General features: G+C 47.2%; 1 protein-coding gene across 1 annotated transcript in view; it reads left to right on the top strand.

Moving 5' to 3' along the window:
• VAT1L (vesicle amine transport 1 like) overlaps positions 1–20,449 on the top strand; it is a 120,941-nt gene extending 100,492 nt beyond the window's left edge. Inside the window, exons 7-8 of the mRNA XM_029924216.1 lie at positions 13,834–13,917; positions 17,923–20,449. Of these exons, the coding sequence (XP_029780076.1) occupies positions 13,834–13,917; positions 17,923–18,021 (183 nt within the window). The 3' untranslated portion in view covers positions 18,022–20,449. The remainder of the gene's footprint in view (positions 1–13,833; positions 13,918–17,922) is intronic.
• Positions 20,450–24,612: the final 4,163 nt, after the last annotated feature.

Below are 24,612 nucleotides of genomic sequence, written 5' to 3'. Positions count from 1 at the left end.
GCACTAAATGACGATGATAGCATACATCTGAAGTACCCTGGTTCCCTTCTTTAAATCCTAGCTCTTGGGACACCCGGGTGGCTCAGTCGGTTAAGCATCCAACTTCGGCTCAGGTCATGATCTCATGATTCAGGAGTTCGAGCCCCACATCCGGCTCTGTGCTGACAGCTCAGAGCCTGGAGCCTGCTTCAGATTCTTTGTCTCCTTCTCTCTCTGCCCCTCCACAGCTCATGCTCTGTCTCTCTGTCTACCAAAAATAAACATTAAAATTTTTTTCAATAAAATCCTAGCTCTTCCACTTTTTTTAGCAGTGTGACCTTGAGCATATTAACTTCTAGGATTCTTGATGGTCTCCTCTGTAAAGCAGAAATAAAGCACCTGCTGTGTACAAAGTTGATGTGAAGATTAAAGGAGGTGCTGCCTGTGACCCGTTAGCCGGTGCTGCCGGCGTGTTATGATGCTCAGAAACACATAGGTGTTCCCATTACTCTCGCCGTCATACTGCCTAACATAATCAGAGCTCAAATAGCTATTTTTGTCCACATTATTATTCTGGATCTATTTCAGTTTTTTAAACAGCTGTCGGTGGCTGGGAGGCAGGTGTACCTGCCTCTCTTTTTGTGCCAAGACTCTGCAGACTGATGAGCAGTGGGAAAGTCAAAGAATCCAGGCAGATGGGACCTTCACGGGGGCAGGTTTTGCATAATTCCACCTGCACACACGCCGAGATCAACTGAACGCTCTCCCAAGCCTTCTCCATCCACGGGATGATGTCGTTAAAGCCTGCACGGAGTCCCAAGTAATGAAAGATGACAAGGCAAATTACAGATTCTGCATCGTGCACAGGACTGTGCGCCGTGTAGTCATACAGATTGTCTGAGTTGGTCAAGTGCTAACCCAGAGTTCAGAGCACTCCCAAAGAGAACTGTCCGGAAGCTAACAGATCTAGCCTATCATATCTGTAGGGCAAAGCTGTCCTGTCATCTGGTCTTGTAGCTCCCACAATGCCTGGAATTGCTTTGGCCGAAAGAAGAGCCTGAAAATAAGTGTAATAGGTGGCCTGTCACACCTGCACGCACTAACATTATCAGCTCATTCACTTGGAAACATGGCTGATTCCAGATTATAGAGATTTTAAAACTTTTCTTCTAGTAGGAACAATGACACATAATCAGCAGAGACGTTTAAAAACATGCCCCTTTAAAGAAAGAAAAAAAAGGAAAAAAAAAACCCCATCCATTTCCTGATCATCCAACAGTAACCCTGTGTATACCGCGGACCCTTGAACAATGTGGGTTTGAACCACACAGGCCCACTTACACGCAGATTTTACACAGTTCAGTGCCGTTAACACATTCTCTCCTCCTTAAGATTTTCTTTTCTCTAGTTAGCTTTTTTGTAAGTATATGAAACATGTAACATACAAACTACGTGTTCATTGACTGTTTCTGTGACTGGTAAGGCTTCTGGTCAGCAGTGGGTTACTAGAAGTTAAGTCTGGGGGAGTCCAGAGTTCGGTGGATTTTTGACTCTCTGCAGGGTGCAGGGTGGAGTTGGTGCCCCAACCCTGGTGTTTTTCGTAGTTGTACTTTGTTGCTTTATTTCTTCCAGTATTTACATTTTGTGTATTTGGGGGTTGGTTTTACTAGTCTCTGGTTCGGGGGTTTAACATTTTTTAGAAATTATAATCATACTGCGTAAAAAACTTTGCAGACTGTTTTCCCCACTCTGAGAATCTTTTTAAGCATTTTAACCTATTGTGGCCACATAATATTCCAACAAATGAATCTATCAGAGTTCACTCAACTGTTTCCTCTTTCCTGGACATCTAGGTTTTCCTTTGGATTGTTATAGCCCCTAAAAGACATTTTGAATATATTTTTTTCCCTGTTATGATCCCAGTTGTAGGCTTATTTCCTTGGGCTATCTTCCTAGAAGTGGAATTACTAAATCGGAGAAATTGAAAGGTTTTGCAAGGTGTTTTTAAAGACTTTTTAAAGACTCTACAAACGTGTCCTACACTGTGTGTGGAGATGACCTCGGTTTTTTATTAGTGTGGGTGAATTGCTACCCTCCTCCCCAGCATCCACCAAACCCCTTTTTCTGTTAGGGGGATCTTCCCAGATCCACCACCATCCCCGAAAAGATGGCTGGTGTCGGAAAGCCATCCCAGCGAACCCCAGGTTGGAGCAATGGTGGCACAGACATGCCATCCCTACGTGTCAACCCGTTGGCTGAGGCAGCGCCCCCCGCCTCCCCCCCCCCCCCGGGGAGGAATGGGAGACTGATGGACAACACCTTCCTCATCTTCCTACTTTCCTCCCCTGTCTGTGAGTCTGTGTGCCGTCTCGTTGCCATGGCGACCCACTTCTCAAGGCTAATAGGTATTTTTTGGTGCTTGAAGGAAAAAAACTCAGCTGACAGACGAGCAAGAAAGATGCAGGAAAGAAGAGGCTAGCCCCCCAAATGCCCCCGCGAGCTTCAGTGAACGGGCACAGATAATTAGAAATTAGACTTTAGCGTCACACAGACTCTGACATAAGGAAGGTTCCAGGGCTAGCAAGGTCATCTGTTTCCAAGGCTAATTAAAATGGATGAAGATAAATCAAATTACCTCAGATCTCATCTCTGCTTGATGGAGAATCTTTCAAAACACAGGTCAGTTTTTAGAGGCTCTTTCTACCCTTGGGGGAATTATATTGCTTCCAGAAACAGCCTGAAATGGTCTTAAAGGCGAAGTGGGATTTAACAGCAGATCTCCACATCCCACGGCCATCTTGTCAACTCCACCTGACCAGCATCACCTAGTTCACCAGTATCTCTAGTTCCCAGTTCTCACTGGTCTCCTGTCCTTGTCCGGTGCCCCACCTGCCGGGATACACCTCCCTCTGCATCCAACTGAAGGCCTGTCCCACAGGCTGTCCCCACAAAAGAGCACAGTGTCCCCCTGACTAACACTCAGTTCCCTGAATGAGCCATAACCCCCTTCCAGGACTGTGTTCTTGCCTCAAGTGTGTGCATTTTCTCTTCCCGGAAGCTGCCTCCCTCTCCTTCAACACAAATGCTATTTTTCTCGAAATTGAGTCATTTCCTCTCTTGGCTCGAATGCCTCTTCATTCATACCTACAATATAGCTCTTCCCACGCTCTGTTGCAGTGGAGCATTTCGGTGGCCTTTCCCCTATAGAGGCCACAGGCTTGCCTAGGCAGGGACTGTGTGCACTCATCTCCCTGAATGTGGCCTGACACGTGGTCAATACCGGAAGTTATTACCTCCTCAGAGTTGGGCTGTTTGGTTCAAAGGATACATTTTTCCATCTGGGGCGATGAAAAAAGCACCTTGAACTTCTCTAAGAGAACACCCCGTTTCTAAGGAACCCAAAGCCCTCCATCGATACAGCATCATCCAACAGGTACTGGGTTTCTAACAATGGCGTAACAGTTGAGCATGTAGATGCTGCAACTTTTGTTACAGTTGTTGTTTGGGGAGCAAAGCTCAGAGTTCATATTTTATCAACTTTTTGGCAAATTCCAAACACATTCAAAAGTATCAAAAGAATACTGACCCTCCTCCCCATCCACCATCCACTTGCCCATCAACCCAGCTTCCGCATCAATCACTGTTTGGTCAATTTCGTTTCCTTTGGTTGCTCCCTCCCCAGCCCACTATTTGGAGTTATTCGAAGGCAATCCCAGACATAATAGTTTCGCCTGTCGATATCTCATAAACCGCCTCGATCAAAAATCCTAGCTCTTCTGGCTGCTGTGTCTGTGACCTCAGGCAGGTTAATTGACTTCCCCGATCCTCATTCCTCATGTATGTAAATGAGAATAATTACAGCACATCCATCATAGGGTTCTCATGAGGAGCAAATGGGAGTATTCCATGAGAAACACTTGATACTTAGCACGTACTAAGATCATGTGCTAACTGGTCAGTGTTGGCCGTCAAAAATCGCTGTTATTATCACTCTCATTACTGAATTTACAGCGTGGTCCCAGCATCGGGGACATGAAGGACAAACGACAGTATCCATCAATAATCATGGCTCTGGCCGCAGAAAGAGGTCAGACTGGGGCGTGGAAAAACTGGAGCCTCAGACCAAAGAGGAGGCAGGGAAAATCATCCTCCAGGGCAGGGTGGGGGCTTGAGGTGCAGGGAGATGAGAGCCGAGACCTCCCAATGACTGGCTGCTGGCAGCCACCAGCTTGTTCTCTGTGTTTTAAAAGAGGTTGTTTGTCTTTTTCTTTGTTTCTTGGTTGGTTTTGTTTCTTAAATTCCACATTTGAGTGAAATCCTATGGTATTTGTTTTTCTCTGACTGATTTTACCTAGCATGATATCCTGGGCGCTCCTCAAAAAAATTAGAAGTAGAGTTACCATAGGATCTGGTATTTTCACTACAGGGTATTTACTCAAAGAAAACAAAACAAAACAAAACAAAACAAAAAAACACTAGTTCAAAAAGATAGAGGTACCCCTAGACCTTGTGTTTATTGCAGTATTATTTACAGTAGCCAAAATGAAGAATATGCCTCGATAATAAGGCAGGTCTCAACGGGAGGCAACTTTGCCCTCCACGGGACATTTAGCAATCTCTAGACACATTTTCCTTTGTCAAAGTGGGGAGACACACTTGCGTTGAAAGAGGACAGGCCAGAGATGCTGCCAAATGCCCTGCAATGCAGAGCACAGCTCTTCACATCCAAGAATTACCTGGCGCAGGATGTCAATAGCTCTAGGTTGAGAGTCTTCAAGAGAGAATGGAATGAGTGTTATAACCAAGGGACAAGCAAGGTGCATAACCAAGTGCAGAGGAAACAGCCCATCCCTGGTCCCACAATGCAGTGTCCAGGGCCCCGCAGCCTGCCTTCCTGTCTCCCACTCCATCCCACGCATGTGTGACTGGCAGCGATGCATTAAATGCTGAGTTACACGGGGCTCAGTTTGAACCCTGGCTCTTCTCCACTGGGCAAGCCACTTACCTCTCCCTAAACCTCACTTTCATCTCCACTCTCCTCCACGAGCCACAGGGACTCCGGAAGGAAGGGAAATATTTTTATGTACCGGTGACTGACAGTCTGACAAACTGCCACTTATCTCACAGGGTTGATGCAATGAAGTGAGGTCATGCCTATCAGGTGCTTTGCTCAGTGACAGCGCCTGCTAAGGGTTCATTCGTCATGTCAGCTGCTGTGATGATAATGAGCGATGCCATCCCCCCCCCCCACGGAGGTACCGCCCCTGTCTTGTCCCTTACATTTCCCTGAGTTTTAAATACAGCTCTTTCCTTCAGACTCTTGCCTTCTCCCAGTGCATTGTATGGACAGGGGGGACTCCTGTCAATATGGGGCCAGGTCCAAGGTCTCTAGCCATGCCCTGTCCTTCTCTCTAAGTGGGGGGGGGGATCCTCAAGAAACCCCCCTTCAGCTTATTCATTTCTGAGAGAGAGAGAAAGACAGAGAGATCAAGTAGAGAAGGGGCAGAGGAAGAGGGAGAGAGACAATCCCAAGCAGGCTCTGTGCTTTCAGCATTGAATTCACAAACCATGAAATCATGATCTGAGGCGAAGCCAAGAGTTGGACACCTAACTGACTGAGCCACCAAGGTGCCCCAGGAAACTGCCCTCAGTCATGTGGTGGGGAAACTGGCTTTCTACATAAGCACTTCGTAAGCACCTTGAGCACAAACACAACCCCTCTTTGATTTCCGCTCCTGATATTGGGCCATTTCACTATCCAGACAACTTGTTCCAGGCATATCCGTCTCTGGGGGCTGCTGCTCATTTGGCACCCGTGGCGCCTCACTTTTGTCTAAGCTACAGCTATGTCGATGCCATAATGAACATGGCTCAATTCCCTTAGGTACTAAAGATGTCCCCACACACCTGCAAGGGAGCCCTTTCTTTCCAAGCCTCAAGAAAGGTCACCTCTGCCTTCTAAACGGTAATTTTCTAAATGTCATCAGGTCTGTCATTCTTTCAAAAACATGGCTGCCCATTTGAGAACTTTCAATATTTTGAAGGGTCTCTTTGGCCTCCTTAGAGTTCTGACCTTTTCCTACAAACTCAAGTCTGCCTCCGGCAGAAAGCCGTCAGCCACCATGGAACAGTGTAGTCATCAATCAGTGACCATATTATCTGGAAGCAAGGTAGTTACATCCTTAGTAAGGAACCAGAGTCCTGTGAGCACAAATACAGAATCTCCTGGTTGGAGGCGCTTTGCTAAAAGATGCAAAGCAAGGACCAGTCAGAATTATATATTGCAAGTTCTGCCATCCTCATGCGGAATTTTCCTGAGCGGGGGTGGGGGGGGTGGGGGGCTCAGGTTATTTTTTACCCTTGTCCAGTGCACTTGAGGAGCTTAAGCAATTCATGAGGGTTTTCAATAACTCATCATCACCCTCTGTGTTCTTGTGGCCATCAGTGACTCATTCTTTGAGTTGAACAATATTTCCCCGGATTAGTTATATGTCCTTCTAGTGACTGAGTGACAGCCTTCTAGTCGACCTTCAAATCTCAGAGAGTTACTTCCTTGGGTTTCATCCTTGATCACCCCAAGCGGCTTCCTTTTTTGTGCCCCATCACATTTCTGAGGTCCCTCTTACACACTATACGACAGAATTGTTTTTGCATGGAATAGGATTCCTCTCCTGCACCTTTTTCTCTTCCTCCCCAGCACCTCACTCTCATGTTTGAATAAGCATCCACTGAGTGTCCACTTCCGTTCTATTCAACCATCCAAATCCAGCACTGGGAAACACTGTTAAATAAAATAAAACAGACATTGGGGGCAATTCACTAGATTGTTTTTCATCTCTTGCTTTAGTTCAAAATATAATAGGATAAGAATATATAGTTGGGCTTGATTACGGATTGCAGATTTCTGCAGCACATTCTGGCTTTTGGGTCAGTATTTAATTCATTTGCACCCCTCATGAGCATGGTTGAGTCCGTGTCATCAAGGTACCAATGAAGGAAGAAGGACCGATCACTCCATCCAGATTCTACCATCTTGTTTTTTGCCTTCCATCTTACTCATATGCAGAATGTTCTTTACCTCCTTTAAGCCAGAGTTCCGCTACTGGCCTCTTGAAAAAGCCTCTTGGAGCATCCTCATTGGCTGTTCAGTGGCCAAGCAGATACTTCTAAAAGCTGCTTTGTGTTTCCCTTCCTTTAAAAATAATAGCCATCCGTGAGGACCAGAACTGGGGTGGGGCAAGAGATGTGACGGGGGTAAGAATTAAGGAGGGATTCCTCTCAGGTGCTTATCCAGTGCCTACATACCCCTGAGAGTGAGCATCTCCTTAAGCTTTGCATCCTTGTCCCCTCCCTTTCTCCATAGTCCACACCCTGCCTTATTGCAAAGACCTTCTGTGCAACTGGTCCAAAAAAGCAGTTGGCTGTTTGAATCTTGCCTCTCTTTTCCCAAGTGGGTCGATCTATATTCCCTAACATGGCCATTCTTCCATCTAGGTCAAAATCTGATGGCTAACTCACTTTAGACCCCTAGAGTTATTTGACAGAAATTCCAGATTCCAAGTCTGTTTGCAATGAATGTGCTACTTTTCAATACCCCCTTTGTATTTTAAGCCATTCCAAAGATGGCTGTTGTTAATGTGAGTAATCTTCATAGATGACATTGGTAGGTGTGCTTCTTAATTATAGTATTACTCATTTCTTCCTTTTCAAACCTTTTAGTTTATCACCTAATAGGCACAGTGATCCATGGAATAACCCATCTTCATTTTTTTTCCTGTTTTAGGTGGCTAGGCTTATTATTATTCATAGCACAAGCCAAATGCTTTGATTATTAAGTGGCATCATTTATACCCTAATGACTTTGTGCCTTTCACACCATTCAAAAGGAAATTGAATATCATGAAACATTAAATGAGATCCCAAAAAAGACTGAGCATTGTTAACTTTATTACTCAAGTGTGAACAAACTGACTACTCAGTTAGAAGGTGACTGGACGTAGATATTCTAGACCATTTGGTCAGTGTGGGCCACTGCATCCTTGGAAACTCTTTGGAATATAGTACCAAAGGCCCCAACCTACCAGCACGTTGCCCTGCATTCACTCTTGCTTTTTGTCCTCACACCCACTGGCCACTGGGCACCACATTCTACCCTCTTTCCTTGGGAAGGTCCCTCTCCCTTCTTGTCTCAGTTACTTCCTACTCATCCTTTAAGCCACAGCTCCACCGCCACTTCTTCAAGGAAGCCCTTCCTGATCCTCCCAAACAGATCAAACTCCCATCCACATTCTCATAACACCATGTTAGAATTATTAAGTGGCAATCTGACATTCATTCGAGTCATTCTTTGATGGTCTACATCTCCCGTAAGACCATAAGCCTCATAACAGCAGGGAATCTTGTAGGTGTTTACTCACCATTGTCTTCCCAGGCTTTCAGAAACCCCATCTCTCCTAGTTCCTTTGCAGACAAATAAGAATGACCATAGGTACTGCTCCTCTGCAAACATGGTCTGAACCCATTACATTTTTCCTGTAGGCCATGCTTGCATGCCATTTTGAATACCAGTAGACTTTGTTGGAGCATGAACCTATGGCACAGGCTCAACTCTAGGCTGAGGTCCATGGGGCAAAATAAACAAATTAAGAACACATGTTTTAATTGTGAGATTCCTGTTATGTGTAGCCTATTTAATAAGCAAAACTGTGAGTACCTCAGGATAGAGACAGCCTATTGATTTCATCCGTTAGTTTATACACAACTCATGACCAGGGCTTTGGCACTGTTGAATGAGTGACTGCATGAATGAATTGATAGAATAGGTATTATCATTTAACATATTAAGAAGGTGGGGAGCAGAAATGAAGCAACTTGCTGGAATGACATGAGTGAGTCACAGCAGAGCATGGGTCTCCGTGATGATCTCACTGCCTCCGGCCGCCACCCACATGGGATGGTACCAAGGTGGCCTCCCAGGAACAGGAAGTATCAGAAAAAGCTCAGATAACCTCTGTGCTCAGAATCGTGGCATCTTGAGGGGTTTTAATGATATGACTCAAATTTCCTCCCACTGTCGAGACAGGAGACCAGTGCTGGCTAAGATAGCCTGAGTGTGCGCAGAGTCCCGAGCGCCGGAAAATCCATCTGCCAAGACCCCATTTGGCCAGCCGCACAGCTGGCAGTGGCATCTTGGACTGGGTGTGAGAGGCCATGGCCCTGATTACACACAGACTCCACTGGGACACCCAGGCAGCACTGAGCAGGCCACCAACAGGAGGCTGCCTGGGCCAGGGCTCTGGAACAAGTGTGACATGAGACAGAAACCTCTCGTGTGGCCCAGCCATGTGACCTCTCACTCTCTCCACATCCCACTTGCTGATTCATCTGTCTATTCATTCTGGAGGCTATCGTAGGACAAATACTCCTGTGCACGGGGGTCTCTGAGGTTGGTGCCACTGTCCCACCACCTAGAGCTGCACTCCCAAGATGGTAGACATGAGCCATGTGTAGTCACCGGGCACATGAAGTATGGCTCATCTGCATTGAAACACATTGCAAGAGAAAAATACTCCCTGGATTCCAGACACATAGTACAAAAGGAAAAAGAAGGAATATAAAATATCTCACGAAGACTTTATTATGTGGAGTATATAATGAAGTGATAATATTTTGGATAGATTTGGTTAAAGAAAATAGATGATTAAAACTGATTTCGCCAGTTTCTCTTTACATTTGTTAATGTGAGTAATTAGAGAAATTCTAGCGCATCAGCAGCCCACTTCCTGTCACCCCTGCACGGCGCTGGTCTGATGTAATGGAGGGAAGAGGGGCCACATTCCAAGCTGGCAGAAAGGGCAACGTTATAGCTGGCCCGAGGTGCCAAGGGAGCCCAAAGGAGACTTGGCCCCAAATGCAAGTGGTGGGAGTGGGGGGTGCACAGCAGCTTCCTGGAAGGGTTCACATCTAGAACAAGATCCCAGGACCAATCCGAGTTAGCTCCAGCACCAGGACACTCCAGGAAGGAACTCTGTGTATACAGAGGCACGAAGCAGAGAAGCCCAGTCACCATCAGATTAGTGGCCAGTGGCAGGAGTGAGGGAGGCGTAAGAGGAAGTGGTGACACCAGAAAGGACAACAGACATCAGCTCCTGAGAAGTCAGTCCAGTGCTGTCTAGCAGGATGACAACATGAGCCACAAGCTACATTTTCAATTTTGTAGTGGCCACATCCAGAGAAGTTAAAGGTAGGAGAAGTTAACTTTAGTAGTAGGTTTTACTTAACCCAGAATATTTAACATGTTATCATTTCACCACGTGATTGATGTCAATGGTTCACAATGAGATAGCGTATATGCTCTCATTGTCTTTGAAGTTGGCCACGTGGCTTGCACTCAGAGCACACTGAAGTGTGTGCTGGCCCCGTTTCAGGTGCCACATGTGACTTGTGGCCACTGCATTAGGCAGTGCAGGGCTACTAGGTTTTTCCCATCATCAACTGCAATGGGAAAAGGTTTGAGGCAGAAGTGTCCCCTAGGGGAAAAAAACCAAAATTGGTAGCCACAAGAGAGACAAGGAGCTCTCTGGAAGTTGTAACCACCATCTTTTGGGCACTGTCACCTACTGAGTTGCCTCAGGTTACAAACTGTCATTTCAGGAGCATCGTTTTTTGTTTTTGTTTTTGTTTTTTTGCAGACCTTACCTCGTGGTGGTGTTATGTGAGGGCAGTTTTGAGGTGCAGACAGCAGAGCCCTGTCCTGGGTCTTGTCCAGGGTCCTGAAAAGGGGAACCTGCTCTCTCAGTTCCCAAGTGTTTTGAACCACCTTCAGTTGGTGACCGGGAACAGATTCCTTAGATTTGTCACCTTTAGGTTTCTCGTCTGTGAACCTGTGGTGTGGAGATAAAAAGAAGCAACATACGTAAAATGCCTCATGTGATACAAAACCGATCAGAAAAAAGTCACTTCTCTCCTTCTAAGCTGTCGTCAAAAGGGCTCTGTCACATCTCCAAGAGCAGCCTAAGAGGATGTTAAACTCAAACAGCATGACCGGGGATCAGACTGCCTCAGTCAGATCTCGGAAAGATTCCTGACCCTTTCTCTATCCCCTACAGAAGGAACTCCAAGGAGTCAGTTCATTTCGGAAAGAAATTGTCCAAAAAAATATATGCAGATTAGAGCCAGCCCTTCAGGGGGCTTTTCTCTGGTATCACAATAAGCTTTAACTGGTAAGAAAACAGCTTTTCAGTTTCCCTGGGCTCCGTTTTATTGGAGAAACAGCACAAAAATTGTTCTGAATCTCCAAGGAGTTTCCAGGTGCTTAATGACTTGTCAGGGTAATAAACAACTGAATTCTGGGAAATCATTATGTGAGATGTTACCTACCACCTTCCTCTGCCTTTGAGAATCAAATGAAACAACATAGTCTGGTGGAACTGAAGGAAAGCATTGATTTTGAAGTCTGACAAACCTGAGTCTGAACCACAATTCTGTCACTAACAGCCATGTAGACTTTTGACAGATTGCTTTTCTCTTTGAGCATCAAGGTACTTCCCTGTAAAATGGGTGTAACATAATCTTACAAGATAAGAACTATGTATGAAACGTTAGAATGTTAGTTATATATTGATGCATAACAAATTGTCCCTAAAACTTATTGGCTTAAGACAGTATTTGTGATCGCACTTTATGTGGTGAGGACCCTGGGCACCGTCCCGCTGGGTCCTTTGGGTGAGGATCTCCCAAGCCTTCAACCAAGGTATCAGGCAGGCCTGATTCTCATTTCTAGGCTTGACTCAGAAGGATCAGCTTCTGAGCTCTCTCACTGGTTGTTGGCAGGATCTCATTCCTCATGGGCTTTTGGACCGACGGTATCACGGGTACTGACTGTCGGTGGGAGGTCTGCCTCAGCTCTTGGCTGTGTGAGCCTCTCCCTAGGGTAGCTTAGAACATGGCAGCTGGTGTCGTCAGAGCGAGAAGGAGTCAGAGAAGGAGACTACAAGACAGAAATCAGTCTTTTATAACCTGATCTTGGAGGTGGGATTCCATCACGTTTGCTATTTTCTAATGGTCAGAAGCAAGTCAGCAGGTCCAGCCCACATTCCAGGGAAAGGGGGCTGCACATGGCTGTGTGCCAGGAGAACAGGAAGGGTGGGAGCCATTTTGGAGGCTGTCTGCCATGATATTTAAACATTCTCAGGATATAGTTGTTAGGACCACACATAACAGCATTTTGAGAAGCATCATTCACCACAGAAATAAATCTATTGGCATATATATAAGGGTCAGGAAATTTAACCATCACGTGACGCTATCAATCTATAAAAGAGGCTGATTCTAACCAATGCTAGGTTTTCCAAAGATGCATTTAAATCTGCATTTAACTTATATTAAATACTGATTTGATAACATATTGCCAAATAACAATGTTTGAAGTTAAAGGCACCCATTCCTCCTACTGTTTTACCCTGTGTCCCAACCCCTTTCTGATTATTTTAGGACGTCCATGTTTTTATGGGGATGTAAAAAAAATACGCATCTTGATTTTCTCATTTAGCAGTATTACCAAGGCCTTTAACCCTGAGGTACATTCTTTGTCATTAGCCGTCAATAGCCACGTGGTATTTCCATTCTGTAGATAAATGGGGAAGTCGTGGTTCACTCAACCACACCTTCTCTCTGTGGTATAGAAGGTGCTTCAAGTGTTTTACCATTAGAAGCAATGCTGTGATTGAGTATTTTTTGTGTGGTAAGTTCTTTCCCCCCACAATTTAAATTCTGTCTTTAGGATGAGTCCCAGAAAAGCAATTGGAGCATGCACATTTTAGCGGTCCTGTCAAGTTTTTATCCAAATGAGAAGACAGCTTTGGTTTTTTAAGCAAACACTACTCCATCAGTCCCAGACTGAGTTCCTCAGAGACAGACATCTCAGCTTACTTTACATTAAAACAAAACAAAACAAAACAAAACAAAACAAAACTATGGCATGTAGCCTATAAGGACATGTAATGAATACTTGTGGACTTGAGTGGACAAAAATATTTAAAAAGCTGAGACTTCAGGAAAAGCTATTTAGGCTAGATCTAAGGTAACTTTTTTTTTTAAATCAAGAGACGCTGTATTTCCATTTAGATCTCACGAAGAGATGTGGAGGTCCTCCCGTTCATGCCAAGCACGGGGCAGGAGTGCCCTTTCATTATCTCATTTAATCCTCTCCAGCGCCCCCTACAGCCCATTTTCCGCACAGCCAGAGTGAAATGCTCAAAGCATAAATCAGATCGGCACATGTTTGCTTTTTAGGCAAGCCCCTCTCATTTGAAAGGAAAACTAGGTCCTCTTTTCTGGGAAGAATACTAGTTCTGGAGAAAACTCTACTTAGGTAGAAACAAAATGTCCACCCAATAACCAGGAGTAACTTAAGGGAATTTTCCTTGTTCCATGCATCGTTTTAGTTTAACTATGAATCCAAGTTATATAACATTTTGGTAAACAGGGCACAAGTGACTTTGCGAAAAGTAATTTTACTGGTCAGAATTTCTCTGGCTGATGTGCCCTGTCTTTCTTGGAACGCCACATTACCCTCCTCCCCACTAACCCCTTTTTTTTTTTTTTTTAAGAAAACTTCTTCTTATTTCAGGGGCTATCACTTCCATTTCGTAGACCTAGAAGACCAAGTTGCTTGCACAGCTCAGAGTGCATGAGTGACACAATCAGAATTTATTTGCACCAGGGTCCCAAACCATCTCCGGCTTAGCTCCTAACCTTGAGCCACAGCGCCCCCAGGTGGGCGGAGGGTGGTTTGGCTTTTCGACCTGCGCAACTTCTCACCCAATCAGCGCTTCCGTTTTTCTCCTGACTCAGGTGAAGGAGGCCATGCAGCGGATCCACGACCGAGGAAACATCGGCAAGTTAATTCTGGATGTAGAGAAGACCCCGACTCCACTGGTGAGTCAACAGCAGAGGCATCCGGTCAGGTCAACACGAGAGGGTCTATCAGATGCGGGCACAGGTCGGGGAGAGAGAAATGCAGGCAGCTCCCTGGATCGCGGAGGAGACCTGTGTAATCAAAGACCGTGCAAATGAGCCGTTAGTCACACAGCTGGGATGCGTGCTGAGAAGGAAAGGAAATGCTTCAGTGCGAGCATTTCAAGAGCAATTTAAGGGCAGGCAGAAAAGACAGGAATAACAGACCCGTGCCTATCACAGGTGCCGCCTCGTGGCTGCCACAGGTGGGAGGGATTCCTGGTAAAGTCTAATGAATTCGCATGCACATCCTCAGCAGAAGGTTGCCTCCAAGATGCCTCCTGAGGGTACCCTTACATGGGGGGATCCCTCCGGGGGTGAAGCATGTCAAGTTCACTCCCTCACCCGCTTGCTGGGCCGCCGGTGGTGGGAGGGAGGGGGCCATGTCGTGTGCTGCCGGCCCAGGGCACCATCGTACTGCGTGGATTCGGAGCCTGGCTCTCCTGTCCAGTGGGTGACCCTGGGCGATTCTTCCAACGCTCCATCTTCATAGCCCTGCCTACAAACTGGAGATTGAGGAGGTCTCCCAAGTCAGTCAGAGCGGTACCCATAAAGCAGTGTCCCGTGCATACGAAGTCCTAGGAAAGGATTAACAAAGAAAATACTTGGGAAGGGTCTTTTGTTTGTTTGTTTGTTCTTACCCGTGAAGTCTTGAACTTGCATCAGGCATTTATAAAAGACAAAGAACTAAAATCTTTGCATGTTTTAGTGGGTATTTTTTTTTTTAAGCGTTTCTTTGGCTTTTGTGACCATAATGCAGTTCAGGAATGGTGGTCACTTCACTCAAGGAAGGGTGATTTCAGGAGAGGGCATTTCACAAAGGGCAAGTCATGGATAATGACGGGGACATCGTTTATCATGTGCTTACTAAGCTCGAGGGCTGTGCCAGCCAACAGCGGAAGGCAGATGAGGGGTGGGGCTGGGAAGGAGACCAGGGCTGGCTCTTGGGTCTTCCGTGCTTTTCTGTTGTTCTTAGAACACATGACCGAGTCCGCTTTACCCCATCAGTAGAGGGCATTTAGAGCCATCCTGGACAGATTGTCTTAAGCAAGACAGCTGACAGCAGCTCCTTCCTGTGTCTGTGACACAGGGGCCCCTGCTGGGCCCTCGGGGCTTTGGGAAGGAGTCTCATCAGAGCAGGGGCTGAAAAGCGCCACTTCGAGGGTTAGGACCTCAGAGCCTGCCTTGGTCCTGGTCTCTGAATCTCAGGAGGGCTTTTACATTAGGACCTAAAGAAACAAAGAGATGTGGGGAGGGGCTAAATCAGACCTGGGGCGTTTGGAAGGCCTCTGCGGGGGCGAGGGGGGGACAGGCCATGGCCTGCCTGGGTAGAGATGACACTTGAAGGAGAAGGAGCATGTAGTCAGGCCAAACGGGGCATCGCGAGACTCAAGACGGGTCCAGAGCAGCCTTCTACGGCAAGCACCTGGCAGGAGAGGCAGTGGCACAGGGTCAAGGCTCCTCGGGAACGTGTCACTTCCCATTCGGCAGCTGTTGGGGGTGAGGACCTTGGGGGCGGGAGGGGGGCTGCAGAGGCGCCTGCTTCTATTAGAATGGACACTTTCAGAGCTCAGGGTGAGTCAAGGGCCCTGAATCTGCCCCGCTGAATACACGGCCCTCCCCCTCCCCTAGGACCTACGGGGGCTATAAGGTGTGTGGGCAGTGTGGGGGGTCGCTGCCGACAGCTCTGGAAGTGCCTTCGCCAGGGGACACCACGAGTGAAGTGTCCCCTGGGTGGGGCCTTCCCTCAGTGAGGCTGAGGCGGGGCAGGTCCCAGGGTCACAGCAGAGACGGGGCTGCTTCCTCCAGACCCTGCAGTGTCCGAGGGCAGCTCCAGCCCTGTCCTCCCCAGCGTCCCTGGGAACAATGGTGGCCTTTCCTGAAGCCTGCTGACCTCTGCCACCGCACCACCACCTCGGCACGTCACCGCTGAGGGTCCCTGTGCACTGCCCACCCGTGCGCACGGGGCAGTGGTCACTGTCCCTGCTATTTCCTGCTGAGGAGCTAGAAAGGAGTAATGTGCAGGGGCCCCCTGGCACCCTGGTGAGTCTGGGAGACAGACTTAGAAGGGAGAGCCCTCATGGTTATTTTTCTTTATTTTATTTTAAATTAAGAAATATTTTTTTTAATTTATTTTTGAGAGACAGAGAGAGACGGCATGAGCAGGGTAGGGTCAGAGAGAGAGGGAGACACAGAATCCGAAGCAGGCTCCAGGCTCTGAGCTAGCTGTCAGCACAGAGCCCGACGTGGGGCTCGAACACACAAACCACAAGGTCATGACCTGAGCCGAAGCCGGACGCTTAACCGACTGAGCCACCCAGGCGCCCCGATTATTTTTCTTTAATGTTTACTTATTTTTGAGAGACAGACAGAGCATGAGTGGGGTAGGTCAGAGAGGGAGGGAGACACAGAATCTGAAGCGGGCTCCAGACTCCAAGCTGTCAGCATGGAGCCCGACACAGGGCTTGAACTCATGAACCGCGAGATCATGACCTGGCCTGAAGTCGGAGGCTTACCTGACTGAGCCGCCCAGGCGCCCCAGAGCTCTCACGATGCTTCGCTCACAATTCTCAGAGTGCGTCCTGCGCGCTCCTGTGTGCCAGGCACCGTGCTGGTCGCGGAGGGCACAATAGGAAGACAACAGAAGACCTGGTCGTCTTCCACGGTGTCTGCAGTTCGCACGGTGGGGCAGGTGGACAGCGGTCAGACACCGTCCATCCGTGCGGAAGGGACACTGCTCTCTGTGCTACAAGGAAGCTCGTCGTGGGGGGACTGTTCCAGTTAGGGACATCTGGGAAGGCTTCCTTGAGGAAGCCGGCTGAGTGCTAAAGGGAAAGTAGGCACCAATCAGGGGAGGGAGGGGCGGGCTGACACTCCAGGAAGAAGACACTGCATGTGGCCAGGAGGGCAGGTTCAGCTCCAGGACAGGCAGCATGGGGAGGCCTGAGAACAGGGGCGCTCAATTCTTGTTTGAAAGAATAAGTGGTGAGCATAGGCCAAGTCTCGGGTCTGGGAGATCTGGGGTTAGATTAGGGCTTAGGAGTGGAAATCCGAGGCCCAGGCTGCTGAGGGGGCTGCTAGTGGACAGGACTAGGGTGTCTGGAGTGTCTGTCACGGGCTCAGCCCTTTGCTGGATGCTTCAAACACATCATCTTAGTTTCCCTGGGTTCTCATGACAGCTTTGTAAGGCAGGTGGGTTTACCCCATGGTAACCATACAGGAAAGGGAGGCTCAGAGAGGTGTAATACCTGCTCCAGGGACTGGGGGTGAGAGCTAGCTAGAACAAAGCCCACAGTGTGGACATGGCATTCTGTGTAGACCACAAAGGAGACAGACACTCATCTGTGAGTATTGTTGTCCTGGCTTCTTGGTAAGTGACAGACAGCCCCGGATTCTGACCGCGGCCAGTCTGTGCGTCAGACGCTATGAGCGCCAGCACCCGGCCCCTCCGTCTGAGAGCCTCCAGCCCCAGAAGGGTGTATGGCCCGCATGTGCAGAACTGGCCAGAGATGCAAGGGAGATGCCTTCCTGAGCCATCCCCTGGCTTCTTCCCCTTCATGCGGGACAACTGTAAGGTGTGCCCCTCACTGTCTCCCAGTGGTCCCCAGGAGGACTGAGCCCCAGCTGCCCACATCGGAAGCCTGCTTATTAACACGTCCTGTACTCTCCCTTGCCTCTTCTGTCTCATCGCCTTACTCCCTACCAACGCTTCCTTGGAATCACATCCCAAATTCCAAACCCTTGCCCTCAAATCCTTATGCCGGGGCGCCCACCTAAAACAGCTAGCACCACATTGCCTCCCTGGGGAAGGAAACAACCCGAACTCACAGCCCTTGAAGGAGTCGTTTCCAAGGGACTTCCTCAGATGCCCCGGGAGGACAGGAGCCAGATCTCAGACCTTCTAAACCACCCTCTGTTGAATTGCAGATGGCCAACGACAGCACAGAGACCAGCGAGGCGGGAGAGGAGGAGGAGGACCATGAGGGTGACAGCGAGAACAAGGAGCGGATGCCCTTTATCCAGTAACCCAGGACCTGGCGGGAGACCAGGAAGGATGCCGTGGAAGAGGGACGCCAGCTGAGATGGCTCTTCCGCGCCCCCGTGAACAAACGCTGTAGTCCACTGTGTGTCGTGTTTGTCTGCAGTCAACTGAGCTAAAAAGCTGTTGATCACTGTTGTTTTTTGAAATTAAGTGCCAAGCCCATTCCGTGCAGTATTACGTCCCTCCCCCACCTGTGCTGTGCTCTCTTCCCCTCTCCCCTCCTTCATGACCATCCATCTTTGGGTCCTTCTTGACAGTTCGTACAACAGCCTTGCAAATTAACACGAGCCCTCGGGCCCTGTGCCTCCGAGACCAGACGTGGGCCAAGACGAGTTTGGGTTGAAGGGTGTTGTCACAGGTGCACTGCCCAGACCCCAGGACTCTTCAGGCCAATGACACTTTTTGCTGCCAGCCACCCACGCTTCTGACAAGAGCACTTGTCTGTGGGGCCGGCAGAAAGAGGGTAGGCCAGGAGGTGTTGTTATGAGCCCACACATTTAGGATCTCTCCAAATCCTCCTTTCCCTCCTCCCCATTTAAGACGCAACTTCCTACATGCATTGAGCTGTTTAATGGTCCAGAGGTGAACCCCTCTCCTCTCGGCCTCTGATGCTTGATCCCTTCACTGTTTCTTAACTATCACCACGGGAGAACAGATGTGGGTTTTTCGGGATAGAAGATGGTCAACAGCATGAGTGTGAGGGCCAGCCACAGAGACTTCTCCTCCTTTCTCATGAGCAAAATCGTCCCTCCCCCCCCCCCGTATATTTTAATTTTAAGAAAACTCACCACGTGTGGGACTATTTCAGAAGTCAGTACTGAGATCCGCCTACATTTGCACACTTGCCATGGGCATTACTGATTTTGCTATTTTCATTTCCTGGTAGGGAGCAGCTACCTTTCCCAAGGGTCCCCCAAGGAAGACCTCCCTTGTAGACCATATTTGGGGCAAACAATCAGTGAGTATCTCTCTTCTTGCCAAAGCACGTTCCCACATGTAACAAACTCTAGCGATATAAACAGTTGACGTTCAGTATCTGATGCCAAACATGCGGTTCCTCTCCTCTGAAATATAAAATTATGGTGCAGACTCTTTGCAGGGCCCCTGCTTCTGGGAAATCAGGGACAAAAACTACTTGATTGCACACCCAGTTTTCCAGCTCCTAAACTCCTAGGAAAGCCCACACTCAGCCCCACCAGACCTGACCTGCCATGAGGCCAACAGTTCCCCTGAAGGGTGAAGAAGGGGCTCAGTGTCTCCCCAAGGGGGCTCCTCATTCCTTCCTCCTACTCCTTTGGCTCAAAGGGTGACTCCTTCACTCACACACCGAGCTGGAGACAGGTGGAACCCTCATGATTAGCAATCCCAAGTCACTCTGCTTTCTGAAAGACCCTGGAGGGCTCCCACATTGTCCCACCTCTCCACCAGTGAGCCTTGGGGTAGATCCAACTCTTTACCCAAAGACAACGCATTCCAGCAATGACCTTTTCATTTCCAAAGTCCTTTTGTAACAAATGTCACCTCATCAATCACATTCTTTTTTTCCCTACCCCAAGCTTGTGCTGATGACTTATTTATGCCAAATATTTATCTGAAGGGAGTTTCTCCTCATTGTGAATGTACTTGTGAAATATGAAGACACCACTGTCTGATGGGTAGGGAGATGCCAGTATCTCAGAAGATGACACTCACATCTGTGTGTACCCCAAGCCTCACAGTGTTTCATTTCTGGGCCACTTAGAAAGATAATGTGGAGGTTTACCTCCCCGACCCTCAAAATGTGTGCTAAATGCTGTATCATTGGCCACGTTTCTCCCATAACCAAGCTGACAGTGAGGTTTTGAGGACAACCACCCAAGTGACACTCCTGGTGAGCTGGGCAGAAATGGCATTTTCTAGGGCTGGGGTGACCAAGAGCCACTGGCCACATCAGGCTGTCCTCTGCAAGGGCAGTGAGAACTCTCTGGCCAGAGGAGAGGCATTAAAAACAATCACGCTTCCCCCAAATCGGTTTTTCGGCTAGCAAGATTAATACAAATTATGGCCACTGGTTAAAGAAGAAACCCTTGTGCCCCCTCAGAATACAGAGTGGGAAGAGAAAACTCGAGTCTGACTATCCAGGTCAAGCTGTGCCGTGAAGAACAGGATAAATACCAAAATTAACCGTGTAACGCACTCTCATTTTTTAAGCACCTTTTTCCTGTCACGTGATTGGCTTTCTGACGGAAATGTAAAGAAAGTCTCAGTCTGCCTTAAAGGAACTGTGAAGGCTTCTCTGTCATCTAAACTTGATTGGACTGAACTGAAACATTGTCTAATGTACTTGTGGCTTTAGAGTTTTTGTTACATTGTGCCTACAAAGCAAATTATGTTTACATAAAATATATAAATAAAGTATTCAGCATAGCATCACCTAGCCTGGCATCAGTGACCCCACATCCGTGGTCCTTGGGAAACCATTCCCACTATTAAGATGTAAGGAGTGGGTGACTAGAAAAGAAAGAAGTTAAAAATATGTGATAGAAGAAACTTCACATGAGAAACTAAAGGCTGTAGAGAGAAAATAGGAGTCAAAAGAAGAGGGGCTAAAGGCTTTTTTTGAAAAGAAAAAAAATCCAAGTTCCCTCAAGCAAGAAAGTAAAACCACTAAAGAATGATTAAAGACATCATATAATAATGGGAATGATTATAATAATGGCATTTACAAGGTACCTACTTGATGCTATTCAGAGAGTTGTATAGATAAAAATTATAGTTAAATACATAATAACTCCCAGTGGCCCTGAGAGGTAGGCTTTATCATTACACCCATTTCACAGGTAACAAAACTGAAGATTAAGGTTTTGCACTTGTCCAAGATCACACTGCTAGTAAGTGATGGGGCCAAGATTTTGATCCAAGCTAGAATCCATGATTTAACTACCCGATCATGCTTCTTGGCTTAAATAAGAGTGAGACAGGACACATTTCAAATTACCTTGCTTTGTTCCCCAGAAACTCTTCAGGTATTGTTTCCTCTGATTTCAAGGATATGTTTATGAATTTGGTTTGCTTTATAGCAAATACTTTGCATATGCAGAAGAATTTTTCCTGGTCCTCCAATGAAATGTTCAGTAACTACTGATTTAAAGAAAATTTTTAAATGCTTTTATTCATTTTTTGAGAGAGAGAGACAGAGACAGAGTGCGAGGGGGAGAGGGGAAGAGAGGAGGGACACACAGAATCTGAAGCAGGCTCCAGGCTCTGAGCTGTCAGCAGAGAGGGGCTTATGAACCATGAGATCATGACCTGAGCTGAAGTCAGATGCTTAACTGACCGAACCACTCAGGTGCCCCTGAAGTACTGATTTTAAACTCTCACATCTCAACCATTTTCATTTTCATGATCTAATATCCTCAAGGTTATCAAAGAGATACACAAAAGCAAATCCCCAAGGCTAAAATTTCATGGAAGAGGAATTCTTGATCAGAGAGGCTTTAGTGTGTTTACCATATTCTTAGCAGGAAGCCAAAAAAATAGAGCTGAACTCCATGTCAATTAAACACCACATACCTAAACCTGGAATTTACAAGGTAGAAGGTTACTCGCATTGTCAGTGAAAGTCCCTCAAAGTGCCTGCACAACCAACCGTCTCATAGATTCTTATTAGTGTTCAGGAACTCCATATAAATCTCCTGGTCTCACTTAGCAGTGTTGGTGCACTGTCACATTTAAACAGGCCAGCAACAAAAACTGGAATCTAAACTAAAATCCACATCTTCACTTACAACTCTGAGTGTGGGGAAGAGGTCAAGCAGTTGGAAACAAAATTCTTTGAGCATTGTGGATGAGGCGTGGGCAATCTTGGAGGTAAACCTTTCAGAAGCCATTTTGGGCGCATAGGGAAACGTGTATAGAAGCAAAGAGGGAAGAACTTCTGAAGGGCATGAGGAATGGAGGAGGGCATAGCTGAAACACACACACGGGAATGGAGCGGAGCAGAAGAAAGGCATGATGGGAAGTCAGTGCCAGGCTTGGAGGTCTCTGAATGCCAAGTCGATGACCTTGGATTTCTGTGGGAAGGAATGGGGAGGTGTGGTGGTGTGGCATGAAAGTCTGGGGGTGGAGGGGATTACCGAAAGTGAATACAGGGTTCGGTGGGAAGAGGGATACGGGATGGGTCAAAGTGGGGGCCCAGTTAGACACCAAGTACTCAGTCCCCGCTGCCCTGGTTTGGGCCCTCCAGAATGAGATGCTGAAACAAGGAACCCACGACGAACAGCTGGGGGTGGGGAGGGTGGATATAAAACAGGAAAGGGAAGAAGCCAGTTCAGGGCACGTGGCTGAGCAGGTTACCACTGTGCGAGAGGTAAACGGGCCCCCAACTTGTCCCATTTGGAAGGTGAGGAAGTTGTCACATTTATCTGTCAATTCCCACGCATCATTGGTAGAGGGCTGTTTCCAACCAGCCTGTGGTGATTACCTGATGCTCTTGACCTTCCCCTTGTGTGAGCCATGCACACTGTGGTGGCCAGACAATGCCCTCTGACAGACAGCCACAGAAAGCATTAGGATATATGGGAGCAGCGAGGGAGATACGGAACTAGAAAGTTTCCATGGCTTCTACTGTAACCCTTCCAGGGACTTTGCTCTTTCTTCTGAAACCAAAGGGGGAAGCTTCTGAGGCCCTCGACTGACCATCTTCCAGGCTTACTAACTACTGCCCCATTCTGGCTGTCCCATTAGCTCACCCCACCCCTTCTGTTTTGCTTTTTGTTTCGTTAAGTGGTCTTTTGACTTGACGAATACGGTTTCTACTTCGAGAACACTCAAAATGCTCCCCTTCCCCCAACCTTCACTGTGATGAGTTATTTCACTGGGGTCTTCCTGCCAAATTTCAGGTCTCATCACTGGGACCAGAAGGTCTGCTAGAGCCCCAGATCTTAACGAAGCCACACGTTTGTTCAACAGATTTTCAGTGAACACTTACAGGGTACACAAGCCTGTACTGGTCCTGGAATAGAAAGGAAATAAGACACAGACCTTTCCTCAAGAAATTCACATTCTAAAACTGTGCCATCTAGTAAAAATGTGAATATGAGCCACATACAAGGTTACATTTTCTAACAGTCACCTTAAAAAAGTAAAAAATAAAAGACACTTAATTTTAATATTTCATTTGACCCAATATACAGAATGTTGTTCAACATACAGTCAACATAAAGATTACTGATGAGATTTGTCACATTCCAGCGTTCATACTAAGGCTTCAAAGTCTGGTGTGTGTTTTGGTGCAGCACATCTCAACTGGGACTGGACACGCTGCAAAGGTTCAGGGGCCCTTGTGACTCACAACTTCCATTTTGGACAGGCAGGTCTTGAGAAGGAGAAGAAGTGGACACCATATATGCAATGTAGCTTCAAAGTGGCCATGTTAGGGGGCAAATGGGAACACAAAGTCAGAAGGGGTCAACTCTGTGACACAAGAGGACATCAAGGAAAGTGTACCCAGAGGAAGTAATGCTCCAATGAAGTCTTTTTTTTCTTTTATAATTTATTGTCAAGTTGGTTTCCATATGACACCCAGTGCTCATCCCCACAAGTGCCCCCCTCCGTGCCCATCACCTGCTTCCCTTCTCCCCCTCCCCCATCAGCCCTCAGTTTGTTCTCAGTATTCAAGAGTCTCTCATGGTTTGCCTCCTTCCCTCTCCCTAACGATTTTCCCCCTTCCTCTCCCCCATGGTCCTCTGTTATGTTTCTCATGTTCAACTTATAAGTGAAAACATATGGTATCTGTCCTTCTCTGCCTGACTTATTTCACTTAGCATGACACCCTCGAGGTCCATCCATGTTGCTATAAATGGCCAGATCTCATTCTTTATCATTGCCATGTAGGATTCCATTGTATATATAAACAACATCTTCTTGATCCATTTATCAGTTGATGGACATTTAGGCTCTTTCCATGATTTGGCTATTGTTGACAGTGCTGCTATGAACAGTGGGGTACATGTGCCCCTATGCATCAGCGCTTCTGTTCCCCTTGGGTAGGTGCCCAGCAGTGCTATTTCTGGGCCATAGGGGAGTTCTGTTGATAGCTTTTTGAGGAACCTCCACACTGTTTTCCAGAGCGGCTGTACCAGTTTACATTCCCACCAATAGTGTAGGAGGGTGCCCGTATCTCCACATCCTCACCTGCATCTATAGTCTCCTGATTTGTTCATTTTAGCCTTAAGTGAAGTCTTTAAGATGAGTGCGTGTTGTTCCTGAGCGGGATGTACTTAATGCACACAGCACAGTGCCTGGCACATGGGAAGCACACTCAACCTTGGCTTCTTTTCCCACTCCCACTTGCTAATGCCAGGAAGAAGGGGATGTTTGGGAAGCCCTCAGTAGATTCCTTTTTTTCTTTTTTAAACAACAGAGAATATGGAGATCTCAATATTTCACATCCAGATTTATTTGTGGGGGGAACAAATTAAGTTATGGACTGAATGTTTGTGTCACTCCAAAATTCATGTTGTGACTCTCCCTCGCTCCCAGGTGATGCTCTTGGGAGGTGGGCTTTCAGCAGGTAAGCAGGATTAGGTGAGGTC

Source organism: Suricata suricatta, chromosome 16, assembly GCF_006229205.1.
Source record: "Suricata suricatta isolate VVHF042 chromosome 16, meerkat_22Aug2017_6uvM2_HiC, whole genome shotgun sequence".
NCBI classification, from domain to species: domain Eukaryota; kingdom Metazoa; phylum Chordata; class Mammalia; order Carnivora; family Herpestidae; genus Suricata; species Suricata suricatta.
This window is presented reverse-complemented; position numbering and strand designations above follow the sequence as displayed.